Here is a 19,988-nt window from a genome sequence, read left to right on the forward strand (position 1 = left end):
TTACACATCCACGAGCGAGGGCGAATAGAGCGATGGATTCTCATCCGCACGGTACAGAAGGAACGTGAACGGTTCTCCGGGATGCCGGCCGGAAAGAAAGGCGGGCCGCCATTTAAAAATGAGACCAAGCCTCCGGATCGCACGCGGTCCCTTACCGTCTTGGGAACAGTCGACTGCGGGCCCACTGAAGTCGCCTGAGCAGCGGTGTGGCCCAGTGGAAAGACCACACGGACCCGGGCGTCGGAGGACCTGGGTTCTGATCCCTGCTCCACGGGTGTCTGCTGTGGGACCTTGAGCAAGTCACTTAGCTCCTCCGTCGCCTCATCTAGAAAACGGACTCCGAGCCCCACGCGGGGCAGGGACCGTAGCTAACCCGACCAGCTCACGGCTGCCCAGTCGATCATCAGTCGATCGTATTTATTGAAGCGCTGTACTTTGGGAGAGCACCGTGGTAACAAGGTGGTATTCGCGTTCCCTGCCGCAGCGAGCTCACAGTCTCGAGGGGTAGACGACATACTCCCCGACCTTAGTACGGTGTCTGTACTAGGTACGATAAACAGCAGTATATATATATACATATGTAAATATATGGTATATTCCACCATATTACCCTAAAGAAATGGGTATATATACTATATATATATAAATATATGGTAATAATATCACCTATGACCTCAAGAAATGGTGTAACTGATTGTAAATCTTTGCAGGGGGATACAGAGGTAGAGGGTTGTGGGCTGTTGTCGTGTTTTTACAACTTCTGCAAAGAGATCACCGGGAGTAAAATCAGCCGAATGGACCTTGGGCCAGTGACTGGGCCGGGCGATCCGGTAACCCTCCTCCCAGCCCTCTTTAGATTTCCCCCAATCTCCTCCCCTATCGTGACTTGAAAATACATTTCCTCACCTCCCCAGTGCTCCCATCCACACATCTAGCGCCACACAAAAGGAGGCCGGTGTTATAAAGTCAAGACCAAGGCACTGTAAAACTAAAACGGCTTATACAAGTTAGACATTTTGCGGAGCCGTCAGGTTGCCAACCTCTCGACGGAGGGCCTCCTTTACGGACTCATCGGCCGGAGTTTCTAATCCCGCAGCCCCCTTTGATTGTTGTGAACTAAATAATGCCTTGTTCCCCCCCTTTTTTTCTACACCTGTTAATTGAAGATGCCCTCGCACGAAGAGGCGGCGAGAGGAAAAACTAAATGAAGAAATTGCAGACGGGCACATTTCTAGGACGTTATCTTTGACCGGCCTAGGACGAAGTAGCAAATTAAAGAGAGAAGTTTTCCTCACCCTGATTTTTCACGCTATCGACGCCGAGAAGCTCAAACATCCTTCCAGGATGCCATGCGGATGGATGTCGGCTCTTTGGTTAAACCCCGTTCTTCTTATGAGGGAACGAACGGGTGGATGGATGAAGGAATGAGCGAGCGAATGAGTGAATTGGTGAATAGACGAATGAGTGAATGAACGGATGGATGAATGAGTGAGTGAATGAGCGAGTAAATGGATGGATGGATGGATGAGTGAGCGAATGAATGGATAGATGAGTGAATGAATGAATTGAGGAATAGATGGATGGATGAATGGATGGATGAATGAGTGAGTAAATGAATGATTGAATGAATAGATGGATGAATGAGGGAGTAAATGAATGAATAAATGGATGGATGGATGAGGGAGTGAATGAACGAACGAGTTGAAGGATAGATAGGTAGATGGATGAATGGATGGCTGAATGAACGAGTGAGTAAATGACCGATTGAATGAGCGAAGGAACGATTGAGTGAATAAATGGATGGGTGAATGAATGAATAGCTGGATGGATGAATGAGTGGATGGATGGATGGATGGATGGATGAGTGAGTGAATGAATGATCGATCGAGTGAATGAATGAATGAATAAACGGACGGATGAGTGAGCGAGGGAATGAATGATCGAGTGAGTGGGCGAATGAATAAATAAATGGGTGGATGAATGAATGAGTGAATTGATGGATGGATGGTTGGATGAATGAATGATCGCTTGAGTGAACGAATGAATAAATGGATGGATGAATGAGCGAGGGAATGAATCATCGATTGAGTGGACGAATGAATAAATAAATGGATGGATGAATGAGTGAATTGATTGGATGGATGGATGGATGGATGGATGGATGGATGGATGGATGGATGGATGGATGGATGGATGGATGGATGGATGGATGGATGGATGAGCGAGGGAATGAATGAATCGATGACTGGATGGACGGATGGATGGATGGATGGATGGATGAGCGAGGGAATGAATGAATCGATGACTGGATGGACGGACGGATGGATGGATGGATGGATGGATGGATGGATGGACGGACGGACGGATGGATGGACGGATGAGCGAGCGAATGAATGACGAGATGAATGAATGAGCGAGCGAGTGGCTGAACCCCCGTAAGGTGGGAGGGGGCGTGTCCCGGGCGCCGAGGCCCCGCCCCCCTCGCGGCCGCGGCCAATGGGAGGAGGCCCGGCGGCCCGGGACCCGCCCCCGGCGCCCCCATTGGTTCCCTTCCGATCGCTTCCGGGTCGCCGCCGGCCGCTTCCGGGTGGCGCCCGCGCCCGCCCGCCCGCTCGCTCCCCCTCCCTCCCTCCCTCCCCCCCCTTCCTTCCTTCCTTCCTTCCTTCTTCTTCCTTCCTTCCTTCCTTCCTTCCTTCCTTCCTTCCTTCCTTCCTTCTTCCTTCCTTCCTTCCTTCCTTCCTTCCTTCCTTCCTTCCTTCCGCTGGGCCGGGGAGGGCGGAAGATGCCGGTGAAGAAGAAAAGAAAATCCTCGGCGGCGGCGGCGGCGGCGGCGGCGGCGGAGGAGGCCGCCCTGAAGAAGTGCAAGATCTCCAGGTAGCCCCCGCACCCCCCCCCCCCCCTTCTCCCCCCCATCCCCCTCCCCCGACCCCCATCCTCCACCCCCCACCTCCCACCCCCACCTCCCATCCCCCCACCTCCACCCCCACTCCCATCCCCCCACCTCCCTTCCCCCCACCTCCTTCCCCCATCTCCCTTCCCCCATCTCCCTTCCCCCACCTCCCTTCTCCCCCATCTCCCTCCTCCCCATCTCCCTTCTCCCCATCTCCCTTCCCCCATCCTCCTCCCCCATCTCCCTTCCCCCCTCCTCCTTCCCCCCCATCCCCCTCCCCCCCATCCTCCCACCGCCCCCATCTCCCCCCCATCCCCCCCTCCCCCGACCCCCATCCTTCCACCCCCCCATCTCCCCCCTTTCACCCGCCCACCCCGACCCCCATCCTCCCATCTCCTCCATCCCCCATCCTCCCATCACCCCTATTCTCCCATCTCCTCCCAACCCCCCCCCCAATCTCCCTTCCCCCCCACCCCCCATCGCCCCCATCTCCCCCCACCGCCTCCTACCCCGACCCACCCCCCCACCGCCCCATCCTCCCGACCCCATCCTTCCGTCCCCTCCAACCGTCATCGTCCCTATCCTCCCGTCCCCCCAGTCCCCATCCCTCTATTCCCCCATTCTCCATCCTCCCGACCCCCCAACTCCCCTTCTCCCACCCCCCATCCTCCCACCCCCATCCTCTCATCCCCCCATCCTCTCATCCCCCCATCCTCTCATCCCCCCATCCTCCCATCCTCCCCCCCCTTCTCCCCACCCCATCCTTCCATTCTCCCCATCCCCTCCGTCCCCATCCTCCCATCCCCTCCGTCCCCATCCTCCATCCCCTCCAACTCCCATCCCCTCCGTCCCCCATCCTCCCATCCCTCCAACCCCCATCCCCCCACCCCCATCCTCCCATCCGCTCCAACCCCATCCCCTCCATCCCCATCTCCCCATCCCCCCACCCTGCCTGCCCACCCAAAAACCCTCCCCCTTGCCCCTTCCCTCGTCGACCCCACCCGAGGGTCACCGCTCCGGGACCCGGCCCGCCCCCCCGACACAGGCCCGCCTGCCTCCTCCGGGACCGAGGGCCCTCGGCTGCTGCCATCCTCCTCCTCCTCCTCCTCCTCTTCCTCCTCCTCTTCCTTCCTCTCCTCGTCCCTCCCGGCCAGTCGGTTCGGCTCCCGACCGTAGCCTTGCCCCGGGGACGCCGGATGGATGGGCGCCCGCCCCCGGGGCTCAGCCCCTCCGCCCCGCGGTGGGTCGTCCTCCCTACGCTCCCAGCCCCTCGTCGGGCGGGCATCGTCTCCGCCCGTGGCCCGACGGCCCCGTCCCAGCGCTTGGCGTACGGTGCCGTGCGCGCGGCGAGCGCTCGGTCGGTGCCGCCGGGCGGACGGACCCCCCGGCCCCCCGCGGACCCGAGTCGGAGCACGGCGACGGAGACGGAGCGCTCGGAAACTTCGACGGCGGCATCTTCTTCGTCCCGTCCCGTCCCGTCCTCCGCCTCTGGCTCTCCGTGGGGTTTGCGGGGAGGGGCGGGGCGCCGAGCCACCTCTGCCCTGGAGTCTCTCTTTCGGCGGAACGAGTTTTCTTCTCCCCGCCGTCTGCCGTCTCGCGGGGAGTCGCGAGGAGGCTTCCCTCCCCATCCGCCGCCCCCGTTTTAAAGCTCGACGCTGTGGCTTCGAAGGCGTGGGCTCCTCGGCGAGTTGGCGATCGACCCGTCCCTTCATCCCGGCCGCCCGGATCCCTCGTGGCCGCGTCTTCGCTCGACGGCCCCCCGCCCCCGGGCGTCGGCGACCCCGATGCTCGGCCCGCTCCCCTTAAACGTCCGTCGGCGATGCCCCGCCGGACGTGATCACGTTGGCGTTTGTTAAGCGCTTACGACGTGCAGAGCGCCGTCCTGAGCGCCGGGGTAGGTGCGGGGTCGTCGGGTCGTCCCACGTGAGGCTCCCGGTCTTCGTCCCCTTTGACGGATGAGGTGACCGAGGGACAGGGAAGTGAAGCGACTCGCCCACGGTCCCCCAGCTGACGAGGGGCGGAGGCGGGAGTCGAACTCATGACCTCTGACTCCGAAGCCCGGGCTCTTTCCGCTGAGCCACGCTGCCGAAGGAGTCTCCCCGAATCTGGGCTCGTCTTGCTGACCCCGACGGACTCGCCCGGGAAGGCGCCCGGGTCCCCGGGACGGGCCGTCGGGGACCGTTGCGGTGTCTTCGATTTCGTCGGAGAGCGGGGAGGCCGGCCGGCCGCGGCCGGCGCTTTTCCCCCGGTCGTGGGTTGACAGCGCCGGATCTCTGAGGTTGGGATGATGACCTCTCTTGCGTCGTAATGGTGGCTCGTGTGTTTGAAAGATAGGGGGTTTTCTAAAAAGAGAACGAAAATGGTTGAATCGCCCGGCTCTGCGTTTTAGTCAGAACGTTCTGTCTTGAGAATATTTTCTCAAGAGGATGTTCGTGCGGAGGAGAGCTTGCAGTGAAGAAAATGCCGCTTGGACCGGTGGGTCATCTGACCGTTATCTGTACTTCACGCAGTTTCGGGTCACGGGTCGGTTGCGCTTTCTTCTCTGTTGGGAGTTTACGCCGACTGTATCTCGTGGCCTCTCGTCGACTGCTTCCGGAAGCGGGTGTATCCCCCAAGTTAGCAGAAACCTAAACAGTAATCTGTTCGATTCGAGGGTGGGGAGGGGGGAGAGAGAGTAAGTGAGAGATGGCTACGGACTGTTGGTTTTCCGCACCGTTGGGGATGCGCGATCCGATTCGTTCCCCGGGCAGGTGGGTAAGTATGACGACCGATGCCTCGAAAATGAGGGGACTCGGGTAGCCGAAGGCCACCCGCCTCCGGTCCCGAAGCCAGGTTTGGTCTAGAGACGTTCTCGACGTCCGGGCGCGTGTTCGGACGGCTCGGTTCTGCCGCTCGCCTGTGGTCTTCGGGAGTTCTGGGCCACGAGAGTCGGCCTTTTATTTTCACAAGGCGATAGCCAGACATCCTTCCCCCCGAGTGGGGCTTTTAGTGTTAACGTCGGGTTTTTTGATTCTCTGCTCACGTTGAAGCGGATTTCGGTGTTCCCACGCGTGCCCTTCAAAATTACCCCGAGACCCGTGTGTGATTATGTTCCGACTTGATCGCGGCCCTGTTTTTATTAAGAGTTTGGCCTGTGTGATATTTCAGGCATCTCTCTCTCTCTCTCTCTCTGTTTTTCTAAGTTATTGCAGATCACAAGCCTCTGCTCGACTGATAAGTGGAGACGAGCATTTTTCAAGTAAGAAGTGCCTGGCTTGGTTTTACGAGTATGCAGGTAATTAAAGTAGCGATGCCGTTTTTCAGCCGCGCGATTGTCTCGATGAGTACCGCGTGTAAGAAAAACAACGCCCGTCTTCAGTTTCGTTCCGTTGGTTAAACGGGGCCCCCTCGCTGGTCCGGAGGATCGTCCCGAGACTCGGATTTTTGTCCTCCGGATTCTCCTCCGCCTCCGTCCTCTCGGGCCTGTTTGTCGCCTTGAACCTCGGAGGGCTGCGTCGTTCACGGTGGTTCCGTTTAAAATAGTGCAAGTGGAATGCCTATTTTTACGGCGCTGATCTAGATTACGTATCAGGGTCACCTCGCGAAAGGTGTGAATCGAAGTGTCGGATATATTCTATTTTTGACGCAGTGATTTCTCCTCGCTTTTCCTGCGTAGATTTCAGCTGAGCAATCCCCCTCTCAAGCTGATGCCGAGGTATTCGGTAACCTGGAGCCTTGATTTACACTAAACGAGGGACAGCCTTCCTGTCCGGCGACCCGGGAAGCCAATAACCCGATGTAGAGACGAGTGGAAGCCGAGTACTTTTTTCGCCTCCCCCCGGAGAAGACGGTGACCCGTGCTTCAAAATGTCGGGTGTGTTGACTCGGACCTGGCTTGTCAAGTCAGGAACTGAAGAACCAAAACCGACCTCTCGTCTTAGTTCCCTTCTTTGTCCAAACTGCGCTCCCTCCCCCCCCCCCCCCCCCCCCCAAATATTCCTCTCTCTGCTTGGGCCCGACTCCTCGACGTCTCATTCTTTTCTGGAGCGATACGCAATCTAGTCAAGCCTGTAAGATTTTCCCCAAGATGATAGAGGCCGATGACACCGGGCTGAAAACTGGGCCACCGTCCTAAAATTGAGCACTGTTCTTCCCTTCCCCCCCCCCCCGGCGGCCACGAGGGCGGGGATGGGGGCCGAGGGTGGAGTGGTAGCGTCCCGGTATTCTGAAACCTTTCAGGTTCACGTCACGGGATCTGAAACGGGGAAGCGGCGTGTCCGCTCCAGCCCAGACGAGCGCATCCGAGGATCGAAAGCGGGTAGGACCGTCCGGCAGCTGGCGGGAGGAAGGCCGGCCGGTTGGGCGCGGACGATCCCTCCACGAATCCCGGCCTGCCCTGCCTAAAAGGAAACGGTCCCTCTGAGTTCGACGGCTCCTCCGAGGACCGTGCGTCTTCCCCGCGCCTTTTGGACGGACTGCCGGTGGGGAGTCGGGCGGCCCGAGATCTAATCGGAATCTCCCGATTCAACCCCCCGGTTTTAACGCGCACCCGCCCGAGCAGTGCGTGAAGCGACGACGGACGGGAGGGCGGCGTGTTTAAGGCCCGGGTACTCCCCACGTGGATTTTCCGTAAGGAGGAGAGGTTCTTCGAGTACACGATCTCCGGGTTATCGGGATAAGGAAAATCATTTGTCCAAGTGGAGTGGCATTTTCGAGTGCGTTTTCCCAGGGCTCAGTTTTTCATTTTGGGTCGAGCAGGGAATCCCGAGCGTTCCGTGCACGTAGGTGTGGTGCTTGTAGGCTTAATTTGCTCTTGGTAGAGGGGCGGGCTTACGTTCAATCGAGTAAGCTCGGCGTGCTTAGCGATTCATTCGGCCGTATCTATCGAGCGCTTACCGTGTGCGGAGCACTGTACCGGGCGCTTGGAGAGTACAGTTCGGCAACAGAGAGGGGCAGTCCCTGCCCACACTGGGTAGAAGTGTGGCGTGGGCACAGTAAGTGCTCGATGAAAAGACGTGAATGAATGAAAAGGACCCACCTTAGCAAGATGGTTTCCTTTTTTTTAAAAAAAAAATGTAAGCGGTTGGCAGCATTTGAGACGTACGTTCTGTCTGAATAAATGGTCATCTCTTCCGAAAGGAGACGGCTGCTTAAAAAGACTCGTTGGCTTACGTCAAAGGTATTGTATTTTTAAAAATGAAAACAGAAGGATTTTAGTTCCTATTTTTGCTTGTAATAAAGTCATTATAATACTCTCAGCATGCGTAGGTGGCAGGTTGCTCTTATTTCGCAGTTGTTCCATCGAAAGTAAAAAAAAAAAAAAAAAGTCAATAGGGTCATACCCACATCCGTCCTGCCATTCCTCATAGAGGTGCTGATTTTACTCTCGCGTGAGCCCTTTCATCCCTGGATCTGAGGAGACTGGCCAGGTCAGATGGGATCCAATGCTCCACTTGGCACTTCATTAGACAAAAGTAAAGAGTGTAGAATTGGCTTCGAAAAGAGGGACCAGTCCCAGGTAACGGAGAGGTTAACTCGAAGCCTTATCAGCGCGGCGCCCTGCTGTTAAATATCGCCGCGCGTTCGGTGATGATCATGCAGCCCGCTTTCTAGGAAGCAGGTATCTGCTTTCTAACTAATGCCCTCTGCCACGTTGACAACCTGAGCTCATGGCATCTAATCCGTTGCCTTCCCTGTCGGAGTCGAGGCCGTCTGGGGAAGAGCTTTAAACGACCGTTTCTCTCTTCACTCCCTTTTCTCGTGGATAGGAAGAGTCGTTCGTTATCTGCCATAGAGCCCAAAATTCACTTCCGTTTTCGTTTCCTACAATGACCTTCGGTTGGATTGCGAGGCGTTCGCCCCTCCGAGCCAAACGGAGAAAGCTACAGAGTAACGGAGAGAGGCTCTGAGTTCTTCGAGGACGGTTTTAACTTAGTCGCGCTTGCCACCGTAGATGAGAAAAAGGCAGCGGGGCTGACGTCGGACCGTCCGTGTTTCAGGGTTGTAAGTCGTAGCGGATGCGTTTCTGCGTTGACTGTTTCGTAGGATCCCAACCGCCTTGATGCCAGCGAGCGGGTTTATTCGATGGTTTTTCATTCGGGGGTATTTACTGAGCGCTCACCGCCTGCGGAGCACCGAAGGAGCGCTCGGGAGAGTACAGCGCAGCAGTCAACGGGGATCGATCGATCGATCGATCCACGGGGGCATAGCCCTCCACTAGGCGGGACTCCTCAGTCACAAGTGCTGCGTCAGGAGAGGGTTGCAACCGGAAAGCCACCGGGCGCTGGCCTGGTGCCGTCGGAGCGTCCCCGCGGTCGTTCTGGACGCTGCCACGAAAGCGAGCCTGGCTTGGCTCCTGGGCCGCGAGATGCCGGCCGGGTTTTCGCTTCCCGGGAAAGGGACGTCTTCCGTCCGGCAGGCCGGCTCCGGCCGTTTTAAGAAGGACGTTTCAGGAGGGCCGTAAATCCTCCTCAGCCTCTTTGGAATGGAAGAACGGTAACCGTAGGATGAGCATCCCGGGAGCGATGATATAACTCACTTCAACCTTCCACGGTCACGGAGGAGACCGAGCTCCAGCTTAGTTGGCGTTATTCTCCTCCGCTAGTGTCCAAGATGAATCGTATGCGATCTGACTTCCTGGCACAACGTCAGAGAGCCCAAGAGGAAATAATGGGAAGGCACCCGCAGAAATATTTGAGGGAAAGAATAACGGGACGGTGACGGATAGATACGTTCCACGTGGTATTTCCAAATGTCTCTTTTTTTAAAAAAAAAAAAATGCACCAGGCTTACGAATTGGTTGATAAAGAAACTAAAATAACGTATTGGGGAAAACAAACGTTCGGTCCAATTTACCATTTGAATAATGCTGATTCCGGCCTGCGAGTTAACAGCGTTATATCACTGTCGTAATTAGTAATAGCGATTAATTAAATGTTGATGCGGATTTGTTACTCTACTTTCCAGAATTACAAATTCATCTGGTTCTGAAGAACGTATTTAATTTCGGGCTACGGCTGCTCGATGGTTTTTTTGGCGTGTGTTTTGTCCCTGTCCTTCCTTTTGCGTTTGTCCCTCTGCCTCTGAAACAGGGAGTGCAGACCCGATTCTCATCCAGGCAGAGAGCGGTCTTTACCGTCTAAACGCGTGGGTTTATCTCTTGTAATATTGCTTGTTGGGAATGTTTATTTTAAACTGAGGAAGAAATTCAGGCTCAGGCGGAGACCTAACTCAGGTCGTCCCCTATATCCACATTGAACTTTGATCTTTTGTCCCAGAGACCTAACCCCAGCGACCCATGTTGCGGCCGCTCCCAGATGTAGGATTGGGAGACAGAGAACGTTAACTTCTTACCTCCTTTTGGTATAGACTCTAACGATTGAAAGGGTATTTGCGTAGCTGGTGCGAACCCTGTAAATGCAGGATAAAATTAGAACTCTTAGATATGTTTTTTAAAAAAACAACAAAACGAAATTGGTTTTTGAAGTCACATTTTTACCATTCTTCTTTTCATTTAGTTCTATGCTGTAACTTGGCCACCTTCATTGTGCGAACGTTTCAGGATGCTAAAAGTTCTTGATAGTATTCCAAGAGTTTACACTGTTTGAAAGCGATAACATCAAAGCGCGAGTGTCTGCAAAGTATGCTGTAGGCATAGTTCAAAATACTACTAATCTGGATCTTATTTTGATGTGGACTTGAAGTTTTTTTTTTTCCCCATTTTTGTCATTCATCGTTAATGAACTCTTTTTATATTTGAAGGTCCTGATGAAGTAGTAGGGCCTGAAGGAATGGAAAAGTTTTGTGAAGACATTGGCGTTGAACCCGAAAATGTAGGTTTTAATCCTGAGTGAGCATGGTGGGAGCTAAGGAGAGAACTTTTTTTGAAAATTATGATGATTGGATCCTCTGATAAATTGAAAACAAATTTTTGACTGTGTAGAGCATTTTTGTTCCTGTATTTCGTTTGGAATTAGATGTTTTCCCTTCCTTTCCCCCAGAGAGAAATCCCGTATATCGTTCAGAATCCACTCGCGTTAGCGTTTTATCCCGTGAGGTCGGTTAAACCCCTTATTACTCGCTGTTTCGTAATTTGTACCTCGTATTAATGGAAATATTCCCCCATATCGAAATGCTCTCCAAAGTAAACTGTGGACATGACTGTTAATTGCTGACTCTTCTCCCCTATCCTTATGTTTTGTTCTTTTCAGATTATTATGTTAGTTTTAGCCTGGAAATTGGAGGCTGAAAGCATGGGATTTTTTACCAAGGAAGAGTGGTTAAAGGGGATGACTTCATTACAGTAAGGGCTTTTTTCACAACAAATTTGAGAGTTGTTATTTGACGATCTTAATTGCTGTTCTGTGTTTCGTGACCCTCCCATTGGAACGTGCAGAAAGAATACGAAACCGCTCACCTCCAAGTGATCGGTTCAATCTGGGGCTCGAGGGGCGGTAGCCGGTTGGGTGAAAATGGCAGCCGGCGGGATGTTTTAGTGAAAAACCCTCTGTAGTCCCACGATTAGTGGCATTTAGTGAGCGCTCACTGGCTGCAGAGGACTGTACAGAAGCGCTCGGACAAGTGCGGCACAATAGAGTTGCGAGGCACGTCCCTGCCCACGGGGTTTGTGAGGGGAAGGCGGACGTTAAAGCCCGTTGCAGATGGGAGGGAGAGTCGCGTGTAAAGCTACGTCCAGAAGTGCCGTAGGGCTCGGGGAGATTCCAAGGGCTTGAGACACGCAGCCAAACCCAGAGGTGATCGGGGAGACCGAAGCCCTGGTAGGAAAGCCCTCTTGAGGGGGATGTGGTGGAAGGAATCACCGGCCCAAATTGGTCCAGGTGCATTCTAGGGTACTTTTCCTTAGGGTTCAGAAATACTTTGTTAGTCATTCGTTCATTGTCGTATTTACTGAGCGCTTGCTGTGTGCAGGGCACCGTACTGAGCGCTTGGAAGAGTAGAGTATAACGATAAACAGAGACACATTCCCTGCCCACACCGAGCGTACAGTCTAAAGACGAGCTTACAGCAATTGAGATATGCCAGGGTTCCTTTCTCCCTTTTTTTTTTTCGCCCTCCTCCTTCCCCCACGGTCCAGTCTTATCCTTGGGACGGTTTCGACAACGAGGTCCTGGAATAAATCCGTATAGTTTTGACGTTTTATTTGCCACATCATTACAAAGGTTAAGATTAGTAGATCAGATAGGAATTTTGCCTTGCTAACACACACCCTGAGCCACTTCTACGGATAGGCGTGTTGTCCTATAAACTCACTCCATAGTACCGCGCTTTTAAAAACTTGGAAGATAGAGTAAGGGGATTAGAGTGATTCCTCCAAGAGTACTCCATAAGATTTTAGTATCGGGAAAAAAAAGTCGTCACTGAGGTCAGCTATTTTTTATCTTGCACCCGATGTCTTTCATCTTGAAAGATCTTGATAGATTTTTTTCAAAAAAGAACCTAACATTTAGTCTCTCGGGAAACTCTCCCCCTAGAATAGCGTTTAAGGAAGGCTTAGGGTAAAAATATCTTCCACGTGAAAAACCTGATGTCGGGACCAATCATCCGCATTGTCTCGTGTGGCAAAAGCCTCTATTCACTTGGCACCGTCTCCCTCGCCTTCCTCCCGTTTCTATAGCCCATTAGGCCCCTCAGGTAGTCTCTCAAGAAAATCGGGAGCATGGGGTACGGCAGCGCTTAGAGCTGGGAGACTTTTTCTCATAGCAACGAGCAACGAATGTATTTTTCTCTTTGGATCTGTGCGAGTGTGAAAGCTTTTAATCACAGAGCACGAACGCCTGTCTCCATTAGAAGTTTCTGAACTGCACAAGATGGAGTCTGTAGGTTGCAGAATAGATACCGGTTTTCATCACGGTATTTATGCCTGAAATGGCTCTGTTTTCAACAGTATAATGCCCTATTTTAATATTAGTGTTCAAAATTGATCATTTGGATTTATGTGCCTTGTGGTTAAATGAGCATTTTTTGGGGGGAAAAAAATGATCTTTTTGAGTTTTGCGAGGAGTAAAGTGTTTCCTGTTGGGAGGCATTTTTTTTAACGTGGATATTTTAAGCAGCTGAATTATAAAAATGCTGTTATGTGCACAGGCCATTCCAAAGAACTCATAGAAATTCATTTTAAATGAATGAAAAAGATAATTGTAAATCTGATGTCATAGAGTGCCATAGTCTGTACTTCTATTATAAAATACCTTAGGGTTACCTATTAACCGTGTAACTTTTGTCGTTTAATTTCATAATGCCGTTTGTGCTTCCATGTCACTGCTCTGCTCATAGTTGTTTGTGAAACACGAAATGTCACGACAGTTCTGTGCATATACAAATAGGTATCGGTTCAATCAGTGATCCCACTGTAGTGTTAACCCACAGAGTATTTTTTCAGTATTGTCCCCAGTAGCAACCGATCGAATACAACCGTACAGAAATATCAGTAGCTTGCTAGACTTCAACAGTTTTCCCTCCTCTCGCCCTCCCCCAAGAGATTGCTCACGCGACTAAATCATCTCGCTCTTTAGTACTCCAAAGTTCCGTACAGTAGATCAGAGTTGTTAGATCTCCACCTATTCCCTTCAGATTTTGCCTTAGCGCATTCTGGCTTTCCCCAGAGATCAGCAGTACGGCACCCTCTGAGCTGCATCTGAGCATTTCTTCGCCTCCCGCCCGGCCCAATAAAACCCCCAAAATTACCCCTTTGCAATTTGGAGGCCCAGTGATTTTGAGACCCGCAGTGATTTGACCCTTTGGGGTCAGTTTTCTGCTATTTGTAGGAAGGGTGAAAAGGGCAGGCCTTGCCATCCGAGTCTTTCACTAAAATTAGCTGCCAAATTGAAGGGTAGTTAAACGCCAAATTAGGGAGCACTAGAATAATGTAAGCACTCCTGGGCAAGTAAAGGGGTTTTTTTTGGTTTAGTTTTGTTTTGTTTTTTTTTAAAAAAAAAAAAAGCAACCTCCTCTTCCAAGGGCTTTGGGATATTACACGCCAAACAGATTTTCTTACACACTCAATCTCATTTTGAGTAGAAGCTCGTGGGCGTAGAATAAACTCCAAGGCTCAGGGAAAGGTTAAAGTGATTTTGGTTTGACTTCATTATTTTGATTTAGAGTGCAGTCTCGCTCGGGCTGATTTATTTAAATGCACTCACCTGATACGGAAGTGATAGGATCAGCTTCGGATTTCCGTAGCCCGGGTGGGTCCGGACTGAGTCGAGAAACCGTGTAGATGGCCCGCTCGCTTCATCCGATCGAAGTCAGGGGCCTAACGAGATAGTTCTGGGCCCGAATCGTTCTTGTTGGCATTCTTGAGGGGCTGTTTGGGAGATTAGTGAAGTGCAGTGAACATCTGCTCCAGACCCCACTTCATCCTAACCGGAAAAACCTGGACCAGAACCCAAGAGAGCTCTGAGAAATTGTTCCCTCCCGAACTTAGTTGTCCTTTTTATGGGGGAGCAGGGAAACTCCGTACCCCATAGAGTTTGGGAGTTCCAGTTTTTGTACTTAAAAGGGTTGGTTCCCCCAGGTTCATTCATTCATTCCGTTGTATTTATTGAGCGCTTACTGTGTGCAGAGCACTGTACTGAGCGCGTTGGAAAGTGCCATTCAGCAAACAGATAGAGACCATCCGTGCCCACAACGGCCCTCACAGTCTGGGGGGGGAGGGGGGATCAGACATCAGATGCCATATCTCTTCCTGGTATTCCAGTCCATTTTATCGGAGTAACTGCTTTTTGTTTCTCACACAACGAAATTCTGTTACGGATAGATTGCACTACCGTTCCTAATAGCGCTTCCCCTTCAGAGTAAGGAAATAGAACCAGAATCGTAGGCATAGTGATTGTGGTCTGTGGTTAGTACTTATATTCCAAGCCATGGGGTAGATACAAGTTAATCAGGTCAGACACAGTCCCTGTCCCTCGTGGGGTTCGCGGGCCAGGTAGGAGGGAGAACGGGGAAGAATTCCCATTTTGCAGATGAGGAAACGGAGGCACAGAAAAGTTAAGTGATTTGCCCAGGGTCTCGCAGCAGGCAGAGTGGGTTTAGAACTCAGGTCCCGGGTTCTCCGGCTCCTGGGCCTGGGCTCTTTCCAGGTAGGCCACGCCACTTCTCCAATTGCAAGACACGAGAATGGGTCTGCAGACCTGCAACTAGTTTTTATTTATAATAATGACAGTAATGGTGGCATTTAAGTGCTTACTCTGTGCCAAGCGCTGTTCTAAGCACTGGGGTAGATGCACGTTAATCAGGTTGGACACAGCCCCTGCCCCCCTGGGGGCTCGCACTCTCAATCCCCGTTTTCCAGATGAGGTCACTGAGTCCCACCCAGAGAAGTGAAGTGTCTTGCCCAGGGTCACACAGCAGTCATGTGGTGGAGCCTGGATTAGAACCCGGGGCCTTCTGACTCCCAGCCCCGTGCTCCGTCCACTGAGCCACGCTGCTTCGTCCGATCCGTCCTTCTGCCTTCCCGAAAGGGTAATCTCAGTTAGACCAAAGTCTACCCTAGTTATTGCGGGCCTCCAGGGAAGGAAACTCAACAGCCTTTTGTATCTATTGCTAATCTAGCTAATTTCTTTTATATGTATGAGTGTATATATATATCAGAAATTACCTATGTGCATATATATATATATACACATATATATATATAGACACACATATATGTATATATATCCTTTCTAGTTAACTCTAATTGCCAGATTTCCCCACCACACTCCCAGGGCTCTCCCAAGTCACCTCATTTCCTCGATCCCCGCGAATCCGCCTCGGAGACGGGTTCGGTATAAGCCCCGCCCTGGTATCAGAAAGCTCCTCCTCCCGCTAGACTCAGATTAAATATGTGTGCTGACGCTGCGACGTCGTTCAGCTGCCTGTACACCATTGAGCATAAATTTTTTTGGTTTGTGTGCAGACTCCAGCGGGAGTGGATGAAGTTGTGCTGCAGTGGCTACACCCTTTCTTTGAGAAGAGAACAGTAATGGGCAGCTGTTCATCTGTCCCGTGGGTCGGATCGTGTTGAGTGCTCGTCCTTTCTGCTCAATGGTTCTGTGGGGCCGTTAGGAGAGAGATAAGACGGTTTTAGCAGTGCCATCGGAGTCCCGATGCCAGCTTGGCCCTCACCCCGTTTCGTCCAACCTACACGGTTCAGCTCTCTGAACCGCGGGCCCAAGTAGATGCGCAATCATCTCCACCCGGCTGCCGCCTCGCTGACGTGGGGGAAAGCGAGCGTATCTGGAGGCTGAGGTGTGGGGAGAAAGTAACGGTGGCCGCCGGATTCTTGTCCGCTCGGGTGTCTTCAGATGGGGACGTCCAGGAGTTCCTATATTATTATTATGATGATGATGATGTTTTTTTTAAACCTTCAAAATTCTGCTTCAGCCACTTCCCGATACGGAGCTCTGAAACTTGGCCGTATTCGGTCGGTCGATGGTATTTACCGAGCGCTTACTACGTGCGGAGCACTGGACCGAGCGCTTGGGAGAGTCCCGTACGGCAGAACTAGCAGACAGGTTCCCTGCCCGTAACGAGCTTAGAGTCCAGAGATCCTACTTTAGCCGTTATTCTTCCAAAGACGATTTTTATGACTGAAGCACTCTTACGTGCTTCGACCTTCAGTCACACTAGTTCAGAGACAGATCGCCAAACACCTCAACGTCTCTTAGGCCTCGTTAATGATAATTATAGTAGTGATAATTCTGTGTATTTTAGAACTGGCACCCTCTTTGTAGATATGCTTTCCAGTGGGGACTAGTCAATTATAATTTTGTCTTGAGTTTTTTTTTGTTTTTCTAAGGCAGTTAATCCGTTTGGGACTGTTGTGGGGGAGGGCCTCCGAATGTGACGTTTTGAATTGCAAACGAAACGTTCGACTTTTCCGGGCCTTATTCTTAAAGGGCTTAACCAGACGAGTGGCTAGCTCAAACAGGATCTGTTGAGTTCCATGTACCGTAGCGCTGTCATCGGTTGTTCTGGCTTGATACGATGCGAGGGAGGTCAGAGAATTCACTTTTTAATCTCACTGTTTTTAAAGATCTGTGTAACTGTATTTTTTTTTATTTTTATCGGCCAATGGTTTTGATATAGAAAAGTCATCCAAGAAGTGACCTTCCAAGTGCGTCCCTGGGTATTTTTAGATTTTCTGCCTTTAATGCCATCGCACGGTACTTAAAAAGCCCGCAAGCATGTTCCATAGTGCAAATTTGGAAACTCTCGACTATCTCTATAATTTGAACGTTGAAACCCACTCATCCTGCCCCCGTGCTTCCCTGCCCCGCCACCCTTGCCAATTCCCCTAAAAAAAGGTTTTCCTTTTTTTTCTTGATATATATAATTTGTTTGATTTTTGTTTAAGGTGTGACTGCACAGAAAAGTTACAGAGCAAATTTGACTTTTTGCGCTCACAGTTGAACGATATTTCAGCTTTTAAGAATATCTACAGATATGCCTTTGATTTTGCAAGGGTAGGTGGCCTTTCTGTGTTTGGTCATTTGAGAAACCTGGATGTTAAGACGGGCTGCTCGAATTCTAATTTCTTTTTTTTTCCTCCCCTTCTTTTCCCGAATATTAGGATAAAGACCAGAGAAGTCTTGATATCGATACTGCAAAATCTATGTTAGCTCTTTTGCTCGGAAGGACCTGGCCACTGTTTTCAGTATTCTACCAGTACTTGGAGGTATACGTGTTTTGGGGAGGAGCGGGAGGCACTATATGATCCAGCTGCCACAGGGTTCAACTTAAAAAGTAGTGAGTCTTTCTCTCTGGTATCCACACATCCACTGCAGTTTATGTAATGGTTAACTCCTTATCAGCCTATCGCAGAAGTAGTGTGGAGTAGAAGTCCCGTTGCTAAATTTAATTGGAAATAGGATGAGAATCAGGTCCCGTCCTCCATGCTGGGGTTAGAAAGCGGATGTGATTCAAAGAGATAGTGGATCGGACACATGAGTCTGCATGTAACCTCGGTGCGTAGGACCAGTAATGGTTCTGGGGGGAAAAAACCAGGAATATCTGTGGGGTAGCAAGATTCCCGCTCTGTAGCTGCCCTTGCTAGCCATTTAGCCTAAGTTCAGTACTTTAAAATCTCGGTATTTCATTTTTCCTAGCAATCAAAATATCGAGTTATGAACAAAGATCAATGGTACAACGTCTTAGAATTCAGCAGAACCGTTCACGCGGATCTTAGTAACTACGACGAAGACGGCGCATGTAAGTGTTCACCTTTTAATGTGAGAATGAATCGTGTTCTTGGAAATAGAGTACTGTCAGATAGCATTTTGTAATCTGTGCTGCTGTCATTTTTATCGTTCTTATTCCAGTTTTTTATGATGGGCTTTGATCGGGACGTTAGTGAATGAAAGTGTGTTTAGTACTTGAATCGACAGTCAGTCGATGGTATTTATTGAGCAGTTACTGTGAGCACAGTGCTTGGGAGAGGATACGACACAGCCGAGCTGGTAGGCGTGTGCCTTGCCCACGAGGAGCTCACTCATTCATTGTCCTGTTGATTGAGCGCTCGCTGCGGGCAGGGCGCCGTACTAAGCGTTTGGGAGAGTACAATATAACAATAAGCGGACACAGTCCCTGCCCACCGTGAGCTTCTTCAGGTCACTCCGTGGCTTAATTGCTGTGGGCGCATAAAGTTCGTTTTCTGCCCACCGTACTCATCGTTTAAAAAAAAAGGTAGATTAGCTAATATATTGTGGGGAACCCACAGTAACTGCAGATTGAGAAACTGAAAGACTCAGTTGCAAAGCTGAATTTTTAACTCCAACTCCCATTTGAAAGGTGCCCTGTGGTAGATTTGATGAGGAGTATACCACAGGATCATCTCCAGGTTGGATCATGAGAAACAAAAGTGAAAATACAGAATGGCTTTCTGTGTTTAAAGATTGTTTCTTACCGGAGGATAGTTTTAATACCGTTTTTTTACGCACCTTACCAAGAGGTATTTTACCAGCAAAAATTTTTCTACTGCCTTTTGTTTGAAAGTTGTTTCTTTATTTCTAGGGCCAGTTCTTCTTGATGAATTTGTTGAGTGGCAAAAAGTCCGTCAAGCGTCATAGCAAAAACTACTCTGAAGAAAATGCAGTCCTTTTGATGCCCACCTGAATACAAACTAATATGAATCGAAGAAAAACACATGGGGTGCATTTTCAGCTTTATGAAAGACTTCTTACAGTACTTTTTTTTTTCCTTTTTTTTTTAAAGGAAGTTTTCTTGTTACATGTGATAAATGGGCATTGAACCACACCTCTTCCGAGACTGAAAATTGAGGTTTCTGTTTTAGGTTATGTTTATAACATTTATTTCAGAACAATAAAGATCAGATTTGTGACAGAACTAAAGCGAAGCTCTCCCTTGAGTTTGAGCATGGTATTATCTTTGAACAACCAAAAATTCAAGGTGCTGATTCCCTGAAGATCTTCTCCCCCTCCTCCCCATTTCAGAAATTCAGCTCACTGGCACTGTAGTTTGCTGATCATAATCCACCACGTGCTGTGGGGAAGAATATTTGTTGATTTTGAACCCCACGAGCATGTTTATCATCCTTGCCTTTTTGGAACGTGGGAATATTTGGTATTTTGGCTCCAGGTATATTATAAAGATTTTTTTTTTTAAGGTGTAACATTTCATGCACGCACTGCTGAACTGAGTTTTTTATTGGAAATTCTTTATGTATGTTGGTTTTCATTGCACTAAATGTCATAAAAATTCAAATTCAAATTGTGCGCTATGTATTGATGTGGATTAGAGCTCTCTGGGTGTACCCCGTCCGTCGGAAGTCTCCACTCAACAGGTCTCCGGTGACCTTAGCAGACGTCGGCTCGGTGGACAGACGCTCCAGCCTTGTTGGAAATCAGATACTTATAGCCTGCCCTTGCGGTATCTCAGGCGGGATCCTTCCCCTTCAAGTCTCGTTGAACTTGAAAGGAGATGCAGTGTTGAGGATGAACCTGTTTAATCCGGAAGATGAAAAGGAAAGGGGTAAGGAAAGGTGAAAGAGCCAAGTCAGTAGTAGTTTCTGAGCACTTACTCTGTGCAGACACTGTACTGAGCCCTTAGATAAGAGTGGAACACTGCTCTTGACATCCCACAGTCAGTAGTAATAATA

At 50.5% G+C, this 19,988-nt stretch overlaps 1 protein-coding gene across 5 annotated transcripts; it reads left to right on the plus strand.

Annotated features, from left to right (window-relative positions):
- Positions 1 to 2,774: 2,774 nt before the first annotated feature.
- Positions 2,775 to 19,594, plus strand: DCUN1D5 (defective in cullin neddylation 1 domain containing 5). 5 transcript variants are annotated; one of them, XM_029048061.2, is made up of 8 exons: positions 2,775 to 2,874; positions 6,073 to 6,164; positions 10,631 to 10,701; positions 11,080 to 11,171; positions 17,229 to 17,337; positions 17,445 to 17,549; positions 17,980 to 18,082; positions 18,884 to 19,594. In XM_029048061.2, the coding sequence occupies exons 1-8, from the start codon at positions 2,783 to 2,785 to the stop codon at positions 18,937 to 18,939; spliced, it is 720 nt and encodes a 239-aa protein (XP_028903894.1). In that variant the 5' UTR covers positions 2,775 to 2,782; the 3' UTR covers positions 18,940 to 19,594. The 5 variants fall into 5 exon arrangements, with proteins under 5 accessions (XP_028903894.1, XP_028903896.1, XP_028903897.1 ...); XM_029048064.2 differs by lacking the exon at positions 2,775 to 2,874 and adding an exon at positions 5,093 to 5,168; XM_016227278.3 differs by lacking the exon at positions 2,775 to 2,874 and adding an exon at positions 6,546 to 6,743.
- The last annotated feature ends 394 nt before the right edge of the window (positions 19,595 to 19,988 follow it).

The sequence above is a fragment of the Ornithorhynchus anatinus genome, chromosome 20 (genome assembly GCF_004115215.2).
Source record: "Ornithorhynchus anatinus isolate Pmale09 chromosome 20, mOrnAna1.pri.v4, whole genome shotgun sequence".
NCBI lineage: Eukaryota > Metazoa > Chordata > Mammalia > Monotremata > Ornithorhynchidae > Ornithorhynchus > Ornithorhynchus anatinus.

What these genes read in the sequence shown, in the direction of transcription:
- DCUN1D5 (XM_029048061.2), top strand. Translation starts at nt 2,783, where the DNA reads ATGCCGGTGAAGAAGAAAAGAAAATCCTCGGCGGCGGCGGCGGCGGCG. An exon ending in TTGGTTTTACGAGTATGCAG is followed by an intron (nt 6,165 to 10,630) that starts GTAATTAAAGTA and finishes TTATATTTGAAG; the next exon opens with GTCCTGATGAAGTAGTAGGG. An exon ending in TATTCTACCAGTACTTGGAG is followed by an intron (nt 17,550 to 17,979) that starts GTATACGTGTTT and finishes CATTTTTCCTAG; the next exon opens with CAATCAAAATATCGAGTTAT.